At 40.5% G+C, this 19,944-nt stretch overlaps 1 protein-coding gene across 1 annotated transcript in view; it reads right to left on the reverse strand.

The window, feature by feature from the left end:
* tyw1 (tRNA-yW synthesizing protein 1 homolog (S. cerevisiae)) overlaps nucleotides 1-19,944 on the reverse strand; it is a 52,586-nt gene that overhangs the window by 13,144 nt on the left and 19,498 nt on the right. Inside the window, 5 exon segments of the mRNA XM_030407336.1 lie at nucleotides 6,026-6,136; nucleotides 10,677-10,812; nucleotides 13,519-13,696; nucleotides 19,426-19,486; nucleotides 19,488-19,536. Coding sequence (XP_030263196.1) covers nucleotides 6,026-6,136; nucleotides 10,677-10,812; nucleotides 13,519-13,696; nucleotides 19,426-19,486; nucleotides 19,488-19,536 — 535 coding nt within the window.

A 19,944-nucleotide genomic window follows, 5' to 3' on the forward strand; every position in this document is an offset into this window, starting at 1 on the left:
GAAAGAGCAAGAGTCCTTTCACCTGTTTACTAATAATCTATGTCTTTTGCCTTCTATGGAAATCATAAATGCTGATCCTCGAGGCCCCCCTCACGGCGCCCAACATACAGCAGTGTGCGTTTGAATACATTTATCTCTGTACATCCACGCCCTTGCCCAGTCCCCTCCTCTCCCTCGCTCTCTTTCAGTAATCCATTTCCTTGCTGGCCGAGTGAGGGTCCAGTGGCATGTAAGTGGTATTGATGCAGCAGCGAGATGATAAATCACACAGTCGGACAGTGGATGCTAAATTTGCGTAGGCACAATGTGTTGCACCATATAAGATGACGGACTAATAATTAATGGGTCAATAACAAAGATCTTGCTGCCGGCGACGGTGGACACACACATCCATGCAATACATCATTTCTACAGACCCACACTTCATCTTGATCAAACGCACACACACACACACACACACACACACACAACACTGGTGTCTCTCCCCCTCGATAAAGATGGTTGGTAAATTAAAGGATTAAGCGCGAACAATAGAAGAGAAAAATATAATGATAATGCATTCTTTAAATCTGCTGATCTCAGCTAAATTACCAAGAGTGAGATCTTCTTCGCTCCAACAAAAGGAGCAGTAACTCAATATGTAGGTGCCAGAGGTAGATTTAATTGTTCAAACATCGTTCATATAATTTGTTCGTTCATTCAGTCGCGTTTCTGGTACAACGTTGTTTAGCGGTGAATCATGTAATTTCCAGTTCTCAGCTCCTCGTTCTCAAACGATCGTGCCAACGGTCAACATCACGCTGTAGTTCAAGGCAAATACATCGCTGCAACTTCATGATTATGTGTACTTTTAGACAACAGTGGATAATGTGTGTATTCACCTTGACATTAAATTGACATGTATTGAAGGTAAAGCCAAGAGTGACTGACTGAACGAGAACGATGAGCTACGAACGAAATGAAATGTTTTTTTTCATGGAAACGGTTGCTATGCTTTCCTGTTTCTCATTGGCTAAAATTCGACGACAGTGTCCTAACCTCAGCATACGATTGGCTGGCTCGCAGTCCTCTTCACCACTCTGATAACTAAACAGTGAACAACACAGCGACTCGTCTGTGAGAACGAAAGAACAAACGAGAGAGAAGTGAAACGTGGAATCAGGTCAGTTCGTTCGCGTTAAAGAGTCGTTCCTTCGAACTGATTTGTTCGCAAACGAGGCATCTTTAGTAGGTGCATTGACTGCTGGTCAAACTCTACATGAGAAGCCTTTTCCTGGCATTGTTTGGGTCCATTATCAATCTTTATAAGAAAAGTCTCCTCCATTGTGACCATGGCAGCACTCACAGGGCACGAGGGGGTCGATGAATAGTGTAAATCATATGCTATGGCGTTTGCAGTCATCAGATCTCAACGTAATAAAATCACCTATGGGAGATCACCAAATGAAAGGAGAGGGTATATCAATTAGGATGAATGGTTCTTCTGTCCAGTACTGTTCCAGAGAATTTGAAAAGTACTGCCATGGGACGTTACAGCTCTTCTAGTGGATCATTCTGACCCGACAACCCAAAACCCCGGAGTCTCACCATCATGGTGACCGCTGAGACATTAGCAGAACATGTCTTGTTGTCCTTTCAGATACTTATTTTCTCACAAATATTGACTTTCAATCATTGCTTCCGTTTATGGACGTACAGCTTTCTTTCCACTCCAGCTAAACTAAAACACAGCAGAAAGATTTTAATCTACACAAATATGGAAACATCACACATCCTCCATTTAAGCAATTACTGCATTAGCTCCCTAACCCCTTTAAAATCTTACTAATTTCTATAGTAACTAATTAGTTTACTTTCCATTTGTCCCACTTCGACTGAAATTGCTGAGCTTTCATGTCCTTTCTCTACAGACCCAAATATCTACAACAATAGAAGCTTTAATTTCCATCAGCTGAGATTCAGTTTTATTACTGCAGCTTCTCTAATAGCTGTGTGTATTGATTAACATGTCTGCCAATGGTTTATCATTCCTCTTGGTCTTTAAGGCCCCATTGTAATTCCATTATAGAGTTTACGGAAAATATATACCCTCTCTAATGTTTGGAATCACCCGTTACACTGATGTTTTTCTTCTTTCTTTCCTAATGGCTGCTTTTACACAGATAAAAACTGTCAAAATAGGACACCAAGTTGAATTACTATTGGCCCCAAACAGAAAAAGAAAAGAAGAATTAAATGATTAAAAAAATGTATTCAGTCAGTGTTGTTTTCCTCCTAAATTATGCTTCAAATATGAGTTATTTTTCCAGTCCGTCAAAGCAAAAGTGAACCTAGATTATTATTATAGATTGGGCTCTAAACATTTTAGGAAACCTTTACACAAGCAGCAAATCTAAGTGTACAGAATCATGATATTGTAGAAGGTGATTTGAAGGGGGCGGTGTAAATTTAAAATAGACCTGTTGGTGACGCCCCCCCGTCTCCCATCAGTCAGCAGCGAGGGCTGATTTGAGAGCTGGTGATATGAAAGAGCACGTCACTCCATCACACTGTCACCAGTTCATCCTGGGACGCACTAATTACTGGGCTCATGATGCTGAAGTCGATAGCTCGCCCAAGGCTCGGCAGCAAGAGGTGTTCAGCCGTTCAGTGAAGGAAGATACAGTAAACGACTCGGAGGCAGGAGGAGGAAAGTGAGGAGCAAGGAGATAAGAGAGAGACACAGGGGAGATAATTTAGGGAGGGAAGACGAGAAGGAGATAAGAAAGAAGGAGGGATCACCCTGACGGCGACCTCTTTACCTGCGCCAGTGAGACTGGGTAAATAATTGATTGTCCGGATTAGAGGAAGATTCTTCTGCGATTTTTACAGTCTTGAAGGTCAGACTTGGACGACATTAAACACTTAATATATGAAGACAGGGACATTAGTCATTCTCAACTGTGGACTGGGAGTATTGAACAAATGCCAGGGCAAAGGTGGGAATAAAGTATGAAAATTAAACACACCGTCACAACTTCTACCAACTGATCAGATGTGATTCTGAGTAAGAAAGCGCTGAAATGAATGTTAATGTTAATAATCCAAATCCTCCAAATTATTTCTCAATTTAGCCTATAAATAATGAAAGAAGGTCAAAGCTGCTGTACGTATTACACACCTCTATATTCCAACAGTAATCTCTGCTATGTAGTGTTTTACAATTATTTTCATTAGAGATCAATCTGATGATTAGTGTAAAAAGAAATAAAACAGTCCAAAACTCCAAAGACTTTTCATTTACCGTCATAAATTACACACAAGAGCAGCAAATCCTCATATTCAAGATGAAACTGCTAAAAAACAAACAAACACTGAAACTGTTCATGATTATCGAAAACGTTTTGCAATTAATTGTCTTTTAACTGACTAATGGATTAACCGATAAGTCATTGCAGCTCTACTTCACACTGATGTAAAAACAAAGAAGCAGCAAGTATTTGCACTGGTGAACCAGATCATTAGTGGCACTGATAAATGACATGCAATTAGCTGATTATCATACTGTTGAATCCATTGATCGACCATAAAGGTGTTTAGAGGGTTTTTGTGCGCGTGTGTGTGTGCTTGTTGTTACCCGTCTTCATTCCCCCCACAGCGTAAGAAAAATGCCAAGAATTGATCTGTTTTGATTTTGTTCTCTGCTTCTCTCGTTGTGGGATGAAAGGAAGCCGCACACGAACAAAGTGGGAAAATGTGAGTGCAGCTTAATTATATTAACATCTTAGCTCCTGTGTAAAGCTACATTTGATGGGTAGCCATATTACCTGCCCGATCCAATGCTCCCCGCTGTCTTGTTAGTGTTGTGCTCTCTCTGATGTGGTGAAATGCCACGTAGCAGTGGATCAATGCACGCTCCTACGAAAAAATCTTTAATAGAACTGCCAGCCACGTCTCAGGGGAGCAACTTAAGATTCAGTGTGTGTTTCTCACCCATTAACATTATAAACCTCATCATAAAGCCAGTTGTTGATTACTCAAGTAGCGATAAAACACAGCATGTAAGTAGACAAGATTAGCTTAATGTAGAGGAAAGAGAGCGAGGAGAAGAAGACGGGGAACATTTAATTGTCACACAGCTGGGTCGAATCCATTTTTGCGCAGATGGCACAAAATGCTTTAAAAAAAAAAAATGCCTTGACATTTACAACACATGACAAGTTCGAGTACAAGAAAGAATCAGATCACAAGGAGAAGAAGCGAAAGAGACAGAGAGAAAGAATGGAGGAAAGTTGAGAGAGTCGAGTTGAGGATGGGTGTGTCACGAGTCACGACACAACAGTGCAGAGACATGAGAGACAAAGACCAGGCCACAAATTATAGAATAAAGGACAAAGTAATTAATATGCTAAGAGAGTTACTAAGAGGAAATAAGCTCTTTGGAGAGAGTGAACTGATTATATTTCAGGCCTGACAAGGACTGCTGGCTGTTTGAATCTGATCTCTGCACAATCCTTGTGTGTTTCTGAACCTACACCATCATTTCTATCGTTTGCTTGTATGCAGACTAGTAACTCGCTTCAAATGTAATATTTTAGATACAGAAAATGTTGCATATCAACACAGCGGTTGGGAATCATAGGATAAAAGTGCCGATTTGGTAATTCAAGTGCACAAGTGATGTCAAATCTATAGCAAAAACTAATTAGTCCTTATACCATGCAGGAGTAAATGGTCACCAAATGTCATTAAACAGTGTTAACAGTTAAACTTGTCACCCTGATCTGATGATTTTCTTATTTCTATCAGTGTGAACTGTGAGCTCAAATGGGCTTCACTCACTTTAGATGATTGTGTTTATTTTCATCAGTCTGCCTCCTTGTTCACAGTTAACACCTAAATCAATAGACTGCTCAAGCAACAACATTATTACTTCCAGTAGTCCCGTATGCACATTTTCACCAAAGTAAGTTGGGTCGTAACTAATTCTTCTGCGAATGTGTGTGTGTGTGTGTGTGTGTGTGTGGGGTGTAAAACTTATTTCTGCATCATCAGCACCATTCCGCAGCACCAGAGGGAAAATAGTACAGAGAGAGGAAGGAAAAACAGGTTGTGCCTGCTGCTTAAGAAAGAAGAAAAATGTTTCCTTGTTAAATTCATATATTCAGTAAAATTTTAATGAATCAGTGCTCTTTATCTGTAAAATCTCCCTCATTATCCACGGTTTAGGTGTCCTTCAATAAGGAGATTTATCCTTGAATACTCATTTCTGCTGCTGGCCAACACATAAGTGTGTTTGAATGGGCAGTTCCCAGGTGAGGCTCTGTGAGCAGCTACACAGAACATACACATTCGCACAGAAAGAGACTGTTTAGCTATGTAAAGCTCTCCTTGAAAAATGGAGGTTAAAGAAAGTATTAGCTGTGAGCAGTGGGATCCCAGTGGAGACTGGTCAGTGATGGAACTGTGTTAGCAGGTAGCACAAGAATGAGATGTGTTCCGGATTCTGAATGAGAGGATGTGGGGAGGCATTCCCTTGGAGACGGTGCTTCATGAATGCCAACTCTGCCTGTGGGAAGCCTTTCTCCTCTTTTGCCTCTATAGCAGTATGTTCAGGATGAGGGAGGCGTGTGTTGGGACACACAAGGGAATGGATGAGGTGTGTTTCAGCATGTTTACTCTTGTGTGCGTGTGTGTAGGAGGTGGAATGAGGCCGGACAAATGAGCAGATCACTTGTTCAAACCAATTAGCTCGCACCCCTGCAGTGAAATTAAAATAGAACACAACTGACTCAACTTTATTTGATTTCAAAAGGTCAGGGCTCTCTCTTATCTCTGCAATCGGGGGATGAGGGGCGATAATAAAAAAAAAAAAACAGCACCGTAAACACAAAGTGCACCGACTGACTGAGCAGCTATAAATGAAGACGTGCATCATTGAGTCCCTCAGTGGCTGAAGCTCATTTAGCTCAGTGCATAAACATATTGTGACAGCAGAGAACACGAGCAACACAAGAAGATACGACGTACATGCTGCTGAACCCACCTTAACCTCGACGAAGTCCGGCTGGCCCAAAGCGATGAGCTCCGAGTAGGCCTGCATCTCCTCCACGTTCCAGGCCTTCACCAGCGTCAGTCTGTACACCGTCCTCTGTCTCTGGATGGACAGACAGGTGTCAGGGAGCGGTGGAACATGTTGTAGTAATATTGTGTGGCGTCTCGAATGTATAGGAGACCTAACTTTCTATAGTCCTTTACTTAAATCATATTTGATTAAAAAATCCAATTTATTTGTTAATCACATTGTTTGTGCAACACTTTTGTACAGATTTTCCTTGAGAAAACCCCTCTACTTTAGAAAAAGACTCATCTTTATAACTGAATTCAGTTTTTTGAGCACCACTGTAAACCAGAATTAAATAGTCATAACGGTGAGTTCTGCCATAAACTAAGTGGTTTCACTGTGGTGGTCGGATCATCATCTCAACTGTAAAATCTCATCAGAGCAAAACAAAACAACACACTTGATGGAGCTCAAACTGGAATTTGTTTGCAAAAATAAACAGTTAAATATGACGTCTCTGAAGTGGAGGTGCTAGCACAGTTATGCCATCAAATCATTCAAATTCAAATGTTCATCCTTTTTGTCTTTGATTACAAACAAATGACCAGGGAAGTTAGTTGTCACAGACATCTGTCCTCAACGGGCAACACAGCAGCTCACAGATGTCCTGCCAACCATCTCCTTTCTGTCTGAATCATAACAGAGCAGATAGCGGGAGATCTGCATGTTTGTTAATGCTCAACAACTGCTGGGTTGCAGCAGAGCAGCATATGTTGAGCATTTCCCAATTTTGTCTGAAAGATCAGGGGCCAGTAGAGACATTTCCTTATTAATACTAATACTTTGTTTATTCCTCCAGCTGTCAAACATATCCTAATGGGCATCCAAAAGTATTAAAACTCAACAGTATTCTCAGCAAGTGATCAGGTTTTTATGGTTTCAGCATGTTGATGTCGGCCTGCTATGCGTTCTTTGTGCAATGTAAAGATGGTTTATTTAGTAAATAAAAACAAACGTATAAATAAAAGATATGTTAGATTGCACTATGTTTTGGCTGATAGGAAAAAAATACAGATTTGGATTAAGGTCAGAGCCAAGAATATCTGATCTGTGCTCAGCTAACTTTCCCTGGGTATATAAAAGTACTGAAAAAAGCCTTGATCTCAGTTCAATGGTCCAGATTCAGGCCATTGTTGTTGCTGTATAGCAGGAGGAAAGGGATAACTGAGAGTGTGATGAAGAGGAATAAAGATCAGGAAAAAAGTTCGAAGAAGGGGGATGATAAGGACACGGGACATGAGAAATCGATAACAAAAGAAACAGGTAATGACGATGGGAACGGAGAGAGAGAGAGCACCCCTTCCCTCATCTCCTCAGTCTCTCCCTCTCTGACTGGAAGGTTATCTGTAACACTCGGTCCTTTCAGCCCAGTAGGAAAGGGGATAATTGGCCAGTGGAAGCAGGGAGGTGAGCTGCCTCTGTTCCAAATCTGACACTGAGGCACAGCTCTATCAATCCCCCAGCGCCCTGTCAGGGAGGCCAGGTGGAGGAAAAACAGGAGAGCGAACAGAGAACAGAGAGGGATAAGCACTCAGGAGGGATGGAGATAGAGCCCACCATGAAATGGAGACTTAGGAATATGGAGCTGAGACAGGGAGGCAGCGGGGGTGGGAGGGGGGGAACAGAGAGTTTATTTTTGGAAACGGGGAAGTTGCACACAGCAAAAAAACATATTGTCACACTGGCTGAAGCAAAAACACAAGTGCAACCTCCTGCGACAAATATAACCATATTCATCTACAAAATAAATAACCATATACGCTCATGTGCACAAATGTCTTTTTAATGTACTGTTGTCTTTCAAGTATAAAACTTTACTGACTCAAGGGTTTGTTATGCAAATGTTCACTTTAATATTTAAAGCGTTAATAAAATATTCACTAAAACACATCCAGTGCTTTCCATTTCATTTTTAACTTTGCTCGAATATGCCAGGGATCAAACCAAGTTCTGCCGCAGATATGACCATAAATCATCATGACTGCTTCAGCATCATCTCATGCAAATCCATCACGACACAGCGAAATCCATCAGGAGTAAGACTGAAAGACAGACTGTAATGACCTCAAAACCTACCACTGACTTGACAAGAGTGCTGACAGAAAATTAAATATCCTCCTTCACGATGGTAGCATCTAATACAGGGCTATTGTTTCATTTAATTCTAAAGATGTTCCGGTTCTTGTATCCACTCCTGCTGCTACCTCACACTGATATCTGCTTGTTGTCATGTGGTGAAAATGGGGATCGAGATGCAATCACAGCACAATGATCCATCGCCAGTGATTTGCCTCAAGCAGCGCAGTCTCCAACACCTCAGACTGAGTGGTAATGAATTTGCTCATTGTTTGCAAAAAGGATTAATCAAGAGGAAGTTGGTCCCATTACAGAGAGGTGTAACAGAGGCTCCCTCTTCACACAGACTTCACAGCCCAGATCTCCCTCAAGGTCATTTTCCCCGTCGCACCCAAGCACCATTTTTTCCCCACTTTGGCTTTTTAGGAAGCTAACAGAGAGAATCGATTTACACAGAGGGTGTGGTGACTGAAGGCAGACTGTGATAATGGACTTTCCCTCTGCTCGCGGATGATGAAAAGGCGTGCAAGGTTATAGGACGCACTTTTCTGAACTGCTGCAAGGTTATATGGACACAGATCACACATTTAATAGAATAACACCACCGTATGTTTTCATTCTGGTGGCAGCAGCAGCATTACACACTCTGACAGAGCCGGACTGTTAAAAGGTTCAGAAATCAATACTAAGACACCCTTCCCCACTTGAGTAAAGTGTTAAAGGTTTGAAGAGTCTATAATTCATTGGCATCTGGCTGCCAGTACATAGAGAGAGGAGATCTCAGCATTTTCTGAGAGGACTCAATCAGACTGCTCTGATTCACTCAAAACAAAAAAGATGAGTCGGCACAAGAGGTAAGAATCTGTCACATCTGACAATCTGACAGTGAGTTGGTGATAAGAGATTACTTCTGTTGAAATCATCAACACAGCATATTTCTAGTCACGGCTTTCCAAGAAATGAGGGTGTTGTCGAGACCTTCAATTGTTGTAGAGCTTCAGTATATTTTCATGGCAGGGTGAGACAGAATAGTTTGAAAGTTTAAAGCACTATGGACAAAGTTTCTCTTCTATTCCAAAGATTAATAACAACAAAACATTTCCTGTCACCAATCCCCTGAGGCTGCAGAGAAAAAATAAACTCCCTCCATGCCAAGATTTGAGTCTGATTGTTTTGTTCTTGGTGCATCTGACAAGTATTTAAATAAGATACTCTTATCAAGGACTTTATACGAAACAATCTCGCAGACAAACTGTGGGCATTTCTCCGTGAGCGGAGAGAACAACAAACCACGACAAAAAGAATTTCGATTAGAGGAGAAAAGCCACAACGATGTCAGGATGATGTGGGTAAAATCAGGAACTGGAAACTGAAGGTCGTTAATAATTCACCTCCAGCCTGCTATCAAATCTTCAGCTGTCAAAGAAATCCCTTTAATTTAGGCTCCAACTATCTATTTCATGATGAATTTGAAGTTGAGTTTAATGTAGGATACCAACATGTGTATACTTTTGCTAGCTACATCTGTCTTCATGATATAGCAAGATAAACATTGTGCACTGCAGTTGAATATGAACGCAGGGTTCATAACTGGCAGCGTATTGGAAAACTCCCAGGATGCCATGTGGCCCCTCAGTCGATGAAATGAATGTGCTGTCAGAAGCTTCCCTCAATAATGTATCTGGTATAACCGACAAACACAAAAGATACTAAAATATATTGTATTTTGATTTATATTTCACTGATTTCATGTGATCAGACACATTTGCCAGATCAATTTTCTGGAAGTTTCCTTTTCCAGATATGCAGATTCTGAAGTTTGGGCAGTGAGACAGAAGAAGACGAAGAAGGAGGAGAAGAAGAAGGAGAAGGAGGAGAAGAAGAAGGAGAAGGAGGAGAAGAAGAAGGAGAAGAGAGGAGGAGAAGAAGGAGGAGAAGAAGAAGGAGAAGGAGGAGAAGAAGAAGGAGAAGGAGAAGAAGAAGAAGAAGAAGAAGAAGAAGACTACACAACGCTTTATAGGTACTAAAACAATCCCAGAGTCCTTATTTACAGTGATGTCGTTGTCACTGTCATTGTACAGAATGTAGAGGTAACATAACACATCCAAGAAATTATGATTGTTCTCGTCACAGTATACTGATATACTGTATATAGATAATATACACACATTATGATACTTTGGTTTTCTGCGATATATAGTGTGATATGAAAATCTACACCAGATAACGTGAATAGCTCTATTTAGAAAAACGTTTTGTAGAGGAGTGAATTTTACCAAACAACCAAGGTCGACCCTGCTTCGTTTGATAAACTGTTGAAGAATGGTGGTTGGCTGTGCATGCAGAGTGGCCCAATTTAAAAATTATCATTTGATTGTGAAGCCAATTGTAACCGTTTTTTTGCATTATTTACCCATCTTAAAAATGTGAACATTAGAATATATTAATCTCTCTGACCACCTGGCTGAAAACCAAACCTGCTCAGTGGGCAGCTCACCTTCTCTCCAAGGGCCCTGAGGCTGTCCAGGAAGCGTGGCCAGAAGTCCTTGAAAAGTGGCCGGTCAATCTTCTTCAGACTGTCTTTGGTGCTGGCGTCCACACTAACATACAGCTGGGTAACTGGCACCAGGCTCCTGGAAATTAAAGAAAACACGGCGGAGAGATGAGGATAAGAATGACCCAATTTGAGAGAGAAAGGTAGTACAAAACCCACGGGGGCATTTGAAAACATTTGAAGAAAAGCAATATATACAAATATTTTACTTTAGTCTTTAGACTCTTAAGACTACAAGTGTATTTTATCATCTCTTTAATCAAGCTGTTGTACCTCTTCAGTGTGAGACAGAACAGAAAACATCTGCACTGAACACAGACCTGTCGCTCAGCTCCACTCAGTATATTTATCTTTTACAATGTTGGTACAATAATATACGCACAACAACATGAGGTCAAACACTCTCCAACGCAAATTTGTTGCATAGCCAGGTGAAAGCAAATTGAGAGAATGGAGAAGGAGAAGCTGTGGAAAAACTCAGAGTGCCTCTCATCAATAATGAATGAGAGGAGAGACATTAACTTATTTGTGTGTGTCTGCATTCTGACACAATCTGTGAGAGAAGCAGAAGGCTCCAGAGCAGAAGGACCAAAAAACTACTTAAACATGAAGGTCACTACCCTTTTATGTGTCTTTAGATAAGAGAGGCAATTATGTAAGGATGCAAAACTCCAAACCAGTAACTTAAATGAGCAATAAGACTTAAATCAAGTAGACACACCGTTTCTGGTGAATCTCCATCCCCCCCTTATCAAAGCAGAGCTGTAGGAGACACTCGATGAGCTGCTCAGCCGAACTGGCAGATAGAAAAAAAATGGCTGATGGCTAGTTGTCCTTGCCTTTGACCTACTCAGTGAGTATAAGACGTGTCAGCGTGTGACAGGAAAGTTAGCTGAGATATCGCCCATAATGTCAGTGTATGTCTTGATGACAACTTCCAAGGCTTCTGGATGGAGTGATGTCTGTAGATTTAAGAGTCAAAGGGCGGATAGAGAAGACAGACACCAGGATAAACATAGTGTTCATTTCTAAAAGGTTAAGGACATACAGCCTCTAGAGTCTACGTTGTTTGAGAAACCAGTAACTGTATACCAAAATTATATAGAAAGCATATTGATGACAAAGGATTTGCGAGAGTACAAAACAAATTTAGACTTTTGAGATATAGACGATATACTTGTCGTCAGTGTGCTACAACTACTACTGCTGCTTATAATCATAATAATATAAAGTTCTTTCTTTATGTGGAAGTGAATGACTGACTCAATAAAATGAAAGCCCATTAAAAATTTGATATATGAAACTATTGATCTTTTGAAAACAAGTAACCGGAGAAATTGCTGTTGTTGTTTTTCAGTGTGAGTTTTTGGGCGAGTTCCTATTTCACTCCACACTGTTTTTACTGTACTTATAATGGAAAAGGGCTCCATTTATTTTGTTATTTTCTACACAAAAGGGATGTCAGAGAGGTAACAGCTCAATGTTGCCCTGACAGCGTGCTGAATAGAAGCCATCATGCAGAGAATAATGACACTCTGAGGTCAATTCAGTGCTTTTCTTCCTCAGACACAAAACTTTTTTTATGTGTGTGTGTATTGTTGATCTGTTGCATGAAAGCCATCTGAGGTGTTACTGTCTTTCATGAATTTTTCATACAGTTTCTGTAGGTGCATGCCTCTAGGAACTGACCCCGTGTTGAACTCCTCTGTCAAAGAAACATCGATGCGGAACCTGAATACCCAAACTCTTCTAGCTGGGTTACGATATACAATGCGGCACTTCAGACTATCAGACAGGTAAACTTACAGACAGCAAAAGAATGGTTGTAGCGTCAGTGGCATCACCTACAGAACCTCACTTTTTGTGGAAAAACGTAAGATGATTCCTGATCACTTTAGAACAATAAGACCTCCTGTTGAACCAGCAGCAAGTGGTCATTAGAAAGGCTGCATGACCAGTAAGCAACACTGGTTTAAAGGGCCAGTTCACCCAACTTGTATAAAAAAATGTCTCCCTTTTCTTTTGTGGCATCTGGTCATGCCGACAGATTCAGTTAAATGTGCAAAAGTTCAGACATGTCTACACTGAAACTTGTGACTAGAGATAGGTGATGTGTATCTGACTGATAAATTATCTGCACAATATTGGGAAACTTGTATATTATTGACTATCAATTGGTGAAATTCTATCAATAAATAGAGCCATTAATATGGAGCCAAATTGCTTTCATCAACTAAACAAGAGCATTTGCAAACTCTGATACAGTCGGTGGCTGATGGCACCTTAAAATCTGGTTTGAGATCCACCAATAAATACAGAAGAGAAGAAGAAGAACACTCAGGTGTGAAATGCTCGTTTATCATAAGCAGGTAATTAGAACTACTTGTGCCAGCCTAATAAATTACTGTGATTTTGTTTATGCTGCTCACAGCTTTAAAAGTTTAATTTAGCTCAACAAAGTACTGCTGATTATTTATGTTCCGATACAATAAACAGCTCAACTTAACAGCATTGTAGCCTCCTTGTTAAGAACACACAGAGCACTTGTGGAGGCTGAACCTTTGATCCTTCCTGCTATGGAATAATCTACCTGCTTAGAGCCTAAGACACACTCACACTCCCTACTTTCCAATTCATCCTCTGAGACTTCAAAGAAAAGAGCTTGCGAATGGCAGTGAATAAAAATATACCGCTGAATCATATTTTGCCAAAACAGGCTGGCTGGAATGGATATTTTGAGAGCAGAGAAGAAATAGCAACATCCACACTCCTGTTTTGCCCGTACCTGATTTCCTGTGGAAACTGCGCATTGGTGACCAGGAAACTGGAGATGTGGTGGGAGTGGAGAAGGCGGATGAAAGTGTTGATTTCGGGGTACATGATTGGCTCCCCCACAAGGGAGAGTGCACAGTGTTTGACTGCCAAGCCCTCCTCGTATCTCTCGGGCTTCACTCCGGGGACACCTGGAGTGAGAAAGGTTGTGGAGTCAGCTCCACCTTTTGACTTAATCAGTGTCTCCCAACGATAAAATAAGGAGCCTAACATCTGGAAGCATAAATCAGAGCACCGCAAAGTTTAAGAGCACTGTGAGAGTGAACAGCGGGAGGTCAGACTTTGAAGTGAGGTCAAGCTGAGCAATTGCATACAACCCAAAAAGGCAGAAGCGAGACGTGTGGTGCTGCTGAAAAATGGAGAGAGGAGAAACAGTAAAAGTTTGAGCTTCGAGAGTTGGGCCCAAAGCCCAGTTCATCATCTCTCTTCCACTTCCCCCCTCTCTCTCTTCCAGTGGGTGGTCTTGGACTCTCCCTATGTTCAGTGAAGCAGAAGACTTCAGGGTGCTGTAAAAATATGCTCAGCGCAAGTTCCTGAGTATGAAGGATAACTGTTATAAAGTTTAAATAACTACAGCTAGAAGATCATTAAATACGAAAAAGGGAAAACAATTGAGTAACAGTTGAGAAGACAACCAAGAAGCATAAAACACGTAACGTGTGAGAAGAACAGCATGGTGGCTTCGGCAGTCCTTGACTCCGCCCGACTCCTGGCTTTGATAAAATAAAAGTTATACAAATATTCAATCCCCTGTAGAGTTTTAATGAAGAGGAAAATTAGCTTTAGAGACCAAAACCGTGTTTTGCACCAGGCTGTAAACACGATCAATTCTACTGTAAAGTTTGGCATTTCAATTATGGGGATTGACTCACTGTTGGAGCCTCAAGTGACCATTTGAGGAACTGCAGGAAATGTTTGTGGCACCTCTGCATCGGCTTCATTTTTCAGTCCCAGAGGTAACCGCTTCATCAAAACAGAGTTTAAACCTCAGCCTTAGGCATTAAATGTTGCAGTAAATAACACTGATTTCCTTTGCCGAGCAAAGTTAGATTAATGAAAAAAAAGCGCCTGGGACATTAAACCAACAAGGAGCAGAGCGATGAGGTGCATCTTCATTTGAATATGCACATCTTTTGGGATTTAGAGGGGGTGGGCAGGTAGAGAGTGTCAAGTAAACATGCAAGAAGCAATATATAAGCATATAAGCCTGCTTTCTGCCCACAGTATAAAGTATGGGATTTGATGGCGACAGGAAATAAACAAACAGTAAAAGCTTGAGGGGAAAAGTTTCACACTCTGTCACGGGGATTTAATGTGATATTACTGAAGCTACAGCAGCTGCCAGTTAATTTAAAAGTACATGCAGCGAATCTTAATCAAATAAGACTTTGGACTGTTGCCTTCATGAGCTTTATAAAAACAGTCTCTGAATTATTGATACATTTGCAAAGTTTTCTACGGATGACGCACAGAAAAATCAGCTGTTACTCTGTCATCTATCTTTCGAGGACAAATTACATCCTGCAACAGCTACAAAGACGTCAAACTTTCCCTCAGGAGAAATACCATTTAACTGTGTTCATAACAACCAGCTGAGGAGGACGGTGCAAGTGTGTTAAGACAAGTGTGAGAAACCTCATTAAAAGTATACATCTTTTGGTATTAGTGATGTGAAATCCCATTATATTCTAACCTCCCTGGAGGTCCTTTGGGAAGGTGAGGAGTGCTCCTTTCTGAAGTGGATCGCTCAGATACAAAGTCTGTCAGCGAGGACGTAGGGCGGTTTTACAAGCTGTGTAATGATCGTTAGGGAATTAGAATAGATTCAAGGGAATCAAAGACCTTTAGTGTCGTCTGATCTTCACCTGCATCACCTTTGGTTTGACACTGATACTCACAGAAGATGGTTTAGTCTTTATCCTCTAGTTTGATTAATTGTTCACCTCATAAATTTGCCCAAGATGTGCAATTCAGGAAACACATTTCACACATTTGTTTGGTGTCTACTCGATGCATTTACTTTTTAATACTAAACCAGGTCAAATGTGCTTGGATGGAAGGGTGTAGTGCAGAAGTACAGTATGCATGACTGACTGAGTGAGTCAATTCTAAAAATGTAAGTTTTGTGTTGTTGTAGCTAAAAGAATCACAGAGCAGAATATTTAATTTATGCATCGACTTAGCTGCTAAAGATTCCTTCTCATATGCAAATGTACTGCATGGTAAATTCTGTTGTTTTATAGTTTAAAATAATCCAATTAACAGTGTTATATTCCAAGTTTCTGTCTCAAGTCTTTACAGGTAGAAGGACCTGAGAGACAAAACTTAAGCCGGCACCGCATTTAAATGTTGACTAATAACTTCTCATTATAAACAGTTGATTGATGTTTAAAGCTGCTAATTGATGAGACCTTTTAAGCAGCACATCATCAGGTAGTCAGAGCAGAAACCAGCAGCTTAACCACACTGTGGGTTTTCACAGACATTGTCTGGATAGCTCATTGTGCTAGACGTCATAAAAATTTACCTCTGTTGATTGTAAATGGAGATGACGGCTGCCGAATGTGATTTTATAGTGCGACTGGAAAGAAAATTATGGATGAAAGTGATAATATAGTGCTCTGTGCTCTAGTTTGTTTCTAATTGGAGTTGCAAAGCTTTGCTGAAAATGTATGTTTTGTTATCTTATGCACAAAACAATGAAACTGTAATCATTTTTGCAACAATGTGGTTTTTTTTTTTCTTTAATGCTAAGTGAACTTAGAAGCAGCTTACTGTCAACATTAGCTTATGTGTGCTATTGTTCCATTATAATCACATCAGGAAATGACATCTTCTATGATGACACGCATTATGAAACATCGTGGATGACTGCTCTGAGAATGACATTAGCTATAAAAGTAGCCCTTTGAAGAAGATACGTCTCGAAAGCTTTTAGCATTTGGCATCTGTGTCATTTCCTGAGTACCACTGCTTCTCTGTTTTATAATGGGACCAGCAGTGGCTTTGAGGTTAGAGAGGCAGCCTTCTGACTGTGAGGTTGCAGAATCAAGACAGTCCTTATGAATATATAGGCTGGAGGTTCATTTATATGTCAGCTATGTAATCTTTTTTTACATCAGTGTACTGTAGGTACTGGCTTCTGGCTTCAGTTTGAGTTACGCAAAAAACAAAAGAAATAAACAATGAGATTAACTGAAAAGAAGACAAACTGAGATTGGATTTGAGAACAGTCTTTGGGTGTGTGTGTGTGTGTGTGTGTGTGTGTGAGTGTCTGTGCCGAAAGGGATCTGCAGGCTAAATTTGTTCCAAGTCTCGACGGGCTGCACAGCCAGAGTCATGTCACAGAAAACCAAGTGTTAACTATGCAGTGTAACCTGTTAAATAATGAACAGGGTGTAGTTTGGAGTGGGGCGATGCAAGAGCTTATTGCTGTACTTGCAACTGATGCTGCAGTGAAAGAAGCTCAAAAAACAAACAGTACTGAGGAGGACAAAACTATTTTGTGCCAATTGTTCATCTGTGATTCATTGTCTTCTCAAATATGGTGATGAAATATCTGTAACTTTCTGTAACAAGTCACAACACAAACATGCAGCTGAAGAAAAAAACATTTTGTGCTGGAATGATCAGTCAATTGACAAAAAAACTAGATCATCAGGTAAATGTATCAAATGTATCGAATCGAATAAATGTATCAATGTTACAGCTGCTGTGAGAAGTCGCTGATTTCCCTTGGGATAAATAAAGTATCTATCTATCTATCTATCTATCTATCTATCTATCTATCTATCTGATTCTCTATATTATATCATTTTAAGTTGAAAGTCTTTGGCTTTTGGACATGTGATCAGAGAAAGCAAGAAATGTGAACATCGCCTCATATTTTGGGAAACTGTGCCGGGCATATTTCACAATATTTTGCGAAGAGATTCATTTACAAATCTTTTAAGTGAAAAGCGTATTGATGCATAAATTTCCCCACATTATAAACAATCCATCAACAGTGAAGATCTTGTTTAAAACCTTTAAATCTATGGGGAACACAAGCCAACCAATACTTGTTTGCCTTGATAAATGTCTGATTAATGTGTCACCACCATGTTTTGACAACATTTATCAAAACCTCTTCAGGAAAATCTGCTTAGGGAGGACTGACAGGATGATCACTAAATTCAATTTTCACTGAGCTTTGGGCGTCCAACCAGCCATCCTCAGCCAATGCTGGAAGCCGCCAGAAAAATTAAGTCCTAAATGCCAATAGCATTAGCACAAGTAGCACAAATAGAGCCGGAAATGTGAGCACAGAGCTGATTCTTACACTATAAACCATAACATACTGCAATTCTAATTGAGTTCATTCTCTATAGAACCCTGAGTGCAGTTTAAAGGGATATTCCGGTGTAAATTTAATCCATGGTCTAACACACCGTCAAACTGTGTTAGACTCCCTCTCGAGAGATCAAGTTAGCAGACTGCTAATTTTACGGAGTTTTATCAACCTCAGAAACGACCGCACGACAACAATACACTGCAGTAAATGGATCCAAATATAAACCGCCACCAAAAAGCCACAAATAATGCTCAGAACAACACTAAACTTCAGCAACAGTACAAATAGGGTCTCAGTACATAGTCCAGGGCATCTAACCTCCGCTAGCTTAGCTGGATTTCTACTGAAAAGCTGACTAAATTTACCACTCTTCTGCAGCAGCTTCCTGTTGACGGGAAGTCCCGACGAGTCGATTACCGAGTGCAGTAGAGTTCCGCAGCTCATGGATGAAAATGTATGATTATGACTCCATGGAAAAGCAATCAAAGTTCATATGTGTCTTACCTGCCAGTTTATAACAGTTATTATCGAGAGCGGACAGGGAAAAGAACGGAATTGAGCATTTCTAACCGCACTCGGTAATCGTCACGTCGGGACTTCCCTGACCCGGAAGCTGATGGAGGAGAGTTGAAATCTGTTTTTAGCTTCACAATAGAAATCCAGCTAAGCTAGCGGAGGTTAGATGCCCCGGACTATGTGCTGAGACCCTATTTGTGCTGTTGCTGAAGTTTGGTGCTGTTCTGAGCATTATTTGTGGCTTTTTGGTGGCGATTTATATTTGGATCCATTTACTGCAGTGTATTGTTGTCGTGCGGTCGTTTCTGTGGTTGATAAAACTCCGTAAATTAGCGGTCTGCTAACTTGATCTCTCGAGAGGGAGTCTAACACAGTTTCACGGTGTGTTAGACCATGGATTAAACTTACACCGTAATATCCCTTTAAGCTCAAATGTTGTGAGTAAAAGTTTGGAGAAAATAAAAGTTTTGACAAATAATTCACAGTGCATGCACCAGATGGGGAAAGTTTGTGTGTGTGTTTATGATGAGAAGTGATTGATGAGGTAGCGTAGATAGGGCGTGGAGCAACAGCTGACAGAACATCAGTTATTTGATCTTCACTGTGCTTCATTACACAGGAGGTTACAAGAAGTCACGAGCAGTAAATTGAAGCTTGTAAAGAGGCAAAGTGTTCAGATGTGTGCTATAGAGTCTAATGTTTATTTTGACAAGGAATAAAATGTATGATGTGAACTCAACAGTGCAGCTGATGGATCGACAGTCTGCTGGAGAACGTTAAAGGAGGAGATGGAAAAGGAGAGAACAATCACGTCTCAGGTGAAACTATGAGTTGATTAATTGATCAGTAAAATCAAAGAATATCAGTTGACAACTTTTTTGAAAGTTGATTTATCATTTCAGTCATTTTTTTCTAGCAAAAATGTCAGAAATGTTCTGGTTCTAGCTTCTTAAATGTAAGGATTTGTCAGATATTCTATTTTCTAAACAACAGATTTATAGTATCGCCAACCTCTGAACTGTCGGATCATGTTCTGATGCTTCTCCAGGGAGTCCTGCAGGATTTTTTCCTGCAGGATCCATCTTCCAGCGCCACTCTGTGCCCACAGGATTGGTGTGATGTCTGTCAGTGGGGCACACAGATGAACAGGTAGGTAATAACAGCAGACACTTTGACTACACCACTTGTTTGCTGCCTACTGGAGCTCTTGACTGACAGATAGTATCACTCCAAGGCGTTACTTCGATTTAGATAGATTCAGGCCATTCGACTTGACACAAATAACAGTTATTTCACTGGATTGACAGGAGCATCCTTCTAACAATGTGACAAAATGTCAAGACCAAAACAAGTTTATTCACAAACTGAAAGTGGATAATGAAGGCTAATGCATATTTTCACACTACACAAACGTGGAGTGAATGAGTGCATCCTTCTGTAAAAGATCACACCTCCTTTAGGTGTTAATAACACCCTCTGACTCTGTAAGTGTGATGTCTAGGTGCAACAACAAATCCCGAGGGAATTACA

This window comes from Sparus aurata, chromosome 2 (assembly GCF_900880675.1).
Source record: "Sparus aurata chromosome 2, fSpaAur1.1, whole genome shotgun sequence".
Lineage (NCBI taxonomy): Eukaryota > Metazoa > Chordata > Actinopteri > Spariformes > Sparidae > Sparus > Sparus aurata.